The sequence below is a fragment of the Tarenaya hassleriana genome, unplaced genomic scaffold, assembly GCF_000463585.1.
Source record: "Tarenaya hassleriana unplaced genomic scaffold, ASM46358v1 Cleome3, whole genome shotgun sequence".
NCBI lineage: Eukaryota > Viridiplantae > Streptophyta > Magnoliopsida > Brassicales > Cleomaceae > Tarenaya > Tarenaya hassleriana.
Genome location: NW_010966177.1, coordinates 3,631,464 through 3,633,556, shown reverse-complemented (window position 1 = coordinate 3,633,556; position 2,093 = coordinate 3,631,464). Strand labels below are relative to the sequence as shown.

Below are 2,093 nucleotides of genomic sequence, written 5' to 3'. Positions count from 1 at the left end.
TATCCTCGTCCCAAAAGTACTTCAAAAAGAATATATATTTCACATATTAAATTGAGAAAAGGGAAAAAAAGCTCAAATTAGAATTTAGCTTTTAAGCAACACGGGTGTTAAGTGATTTGGTTATTCCTTTTCACTTAGATTCAAAATATTTATTTTAATTAAAATTTATTATTATTATTCGCTATTTCCTCCTCTTCCATTACATCACTTTCCGGGAAACTAAGGTCGTTTCCGAGAAATTTCATGTCCTCGGGAAAAACCATTATATAAACCCTAAGTCCTCAACTCCCGAATTCTGAAGATATTCTCCACCACTCAAAAATTTAAACTCACGAGATTGCCCCTTTTTTTTCATCGAATTAAATTTCTGTGTCTTCTGTTATGGACAGGCCAAGAAACAAGAAGAACATGATGGGAAAGAGAAGAAAGAGCAAGAAAGAAGACATCAAAGTTGTCTACATCTCAAGCCCTATCAAGGTGAAGACGAGCGCGTCGGAGTTTCGAGCTCTGGTCCAAGAGCTCACCGGAAAAGATTCCGACATCGCCGATTCCCACTTCGGCGACCATCTTCACGATTTCTCTCCGACCAATTCGGTTTCCGATCACCGGGGAGAATTCGAACGAGACTATTTCCCGGCGATGGAGATGAAGGGTTCGGCCGGCGAGTCGCCGAGTTGCTCCGATCACCAGAATATTCTTCAGATGGAAGATAGTTTTGTGGAGGCGCTGTTGTCTTCCGTGTCGTTTAATGAGTACACTTCAGGTTATGGTATGAACACACCGTAATTGGTTTAGACTAAACCGGAGCTCGAAGCTTACCGGTTCGCGTAACCGGTTATAGATTTTAGGAATTGGTTATCCACCTGTTGATGGTAGAGAGATGTCTTCTTTTGTGTTTTGTGCGGTTGTACATTATTATAATATATATATATATATAAGAATAATACCCCTCTATTAATGAGTAAATATCTATCATTTTTTTTATAATTCAGAAATTTACTCAGTTTTATATATCTCTAACAATATCGAATCGAATAATATGTAATTGTAGATATAATAAAAACAAATGGATAAACCGAATAAATCGAAAATATCTTTAAAAATAAATATTTTTATCAATAAAAATTGAGTAAAAAAATATATAACCGTATCCAAAATATAAAAACCGAAAGAATCAGTTGAATTGAATGTGAAAATAATGGAAAAAGTCGAATAAACAAATATTTTTTTTGGAGAAAACGAATATTTCTTTTATCAATATAAACAGAGCTTGAACAAAAACCGATGCAAAGCAAACCGCACGGTTGGATATTGTTTTTCTAAAATCGAAAAATTTTCCAAAGAAAAATTAGATGATGACGGGATTTCCTCCAAGCTTAAGAAAAATTTATTATATGAACTATTAATAATGCAATGAAAAATGGATCATATTTATTTGGTTTTATTAAGAGATGCATATAAAATAATCTCAATTTTAATTAAAATTATATAAATAATTTTAAAAATTGAAACGAACTTGGAACCGGTAATCCATAACCCTAATATTACGCATGTAGATCCGGCCAGATGTATGCAGTGTCGCGTTTGGTTGTCGGTGATCCGCCACATGTTACAGCGTTGTCCTTGAAACAAGTGTCCCATTATTCTCTAAGTAATTTTAGTAGAATTTAGATTGTTAAATGAAATATTGGCCAACTATATTTAGAATTTTTGTCAGATAAAGAATTCGCGATCTTATATTTTGATAGGATCAGTATATATTTATATGTTTATATATGTAAGTTAAAAACAAAGCAAAATAATTTGATTGATAAAATAATTAACCAAAATTGGGTGAATCAATTGGTAAAAAATTAGACAAAGTTTCTTTTAAATTCAAATTTGAATTTTCAAGAGATATTCACCTGATTTATTTAATCCTCTTAAAAATATAGTTAGGCCAAATATACATTGAACTTTCAGAATATAAAAAAAAATCGATTTGTTGATAAATTTTGCAGTTAACAATCCGACCAATTCAAATGATTATTTTAATTTTAATATTATAATTCGATATGATTGTCCAAGCTGTTGGTCAACCCTAATTTGTATAT

General features: G+C 31.7%; 1 protein-coding gene across 1 annotated transcript; it reads left to right on the top strand.

Annotated features, from left to right (window-relative positions):
* Nucleotides 1-381: 381 nt before the first annotated feature.
* LOC104820144 lies at nucleotides 382-786 on the top strand. Its single transcript, XM_010550515.1, has one exon. It carries the CDS (start codon nucleotides 382-384, stop codon nucleotides 784-786), a length of 405 nt encoding a protein of 134 aa, XP_010548817.1.
* Nucleotides 787-2,093: the final 1,307 nt, after the last annotated feature.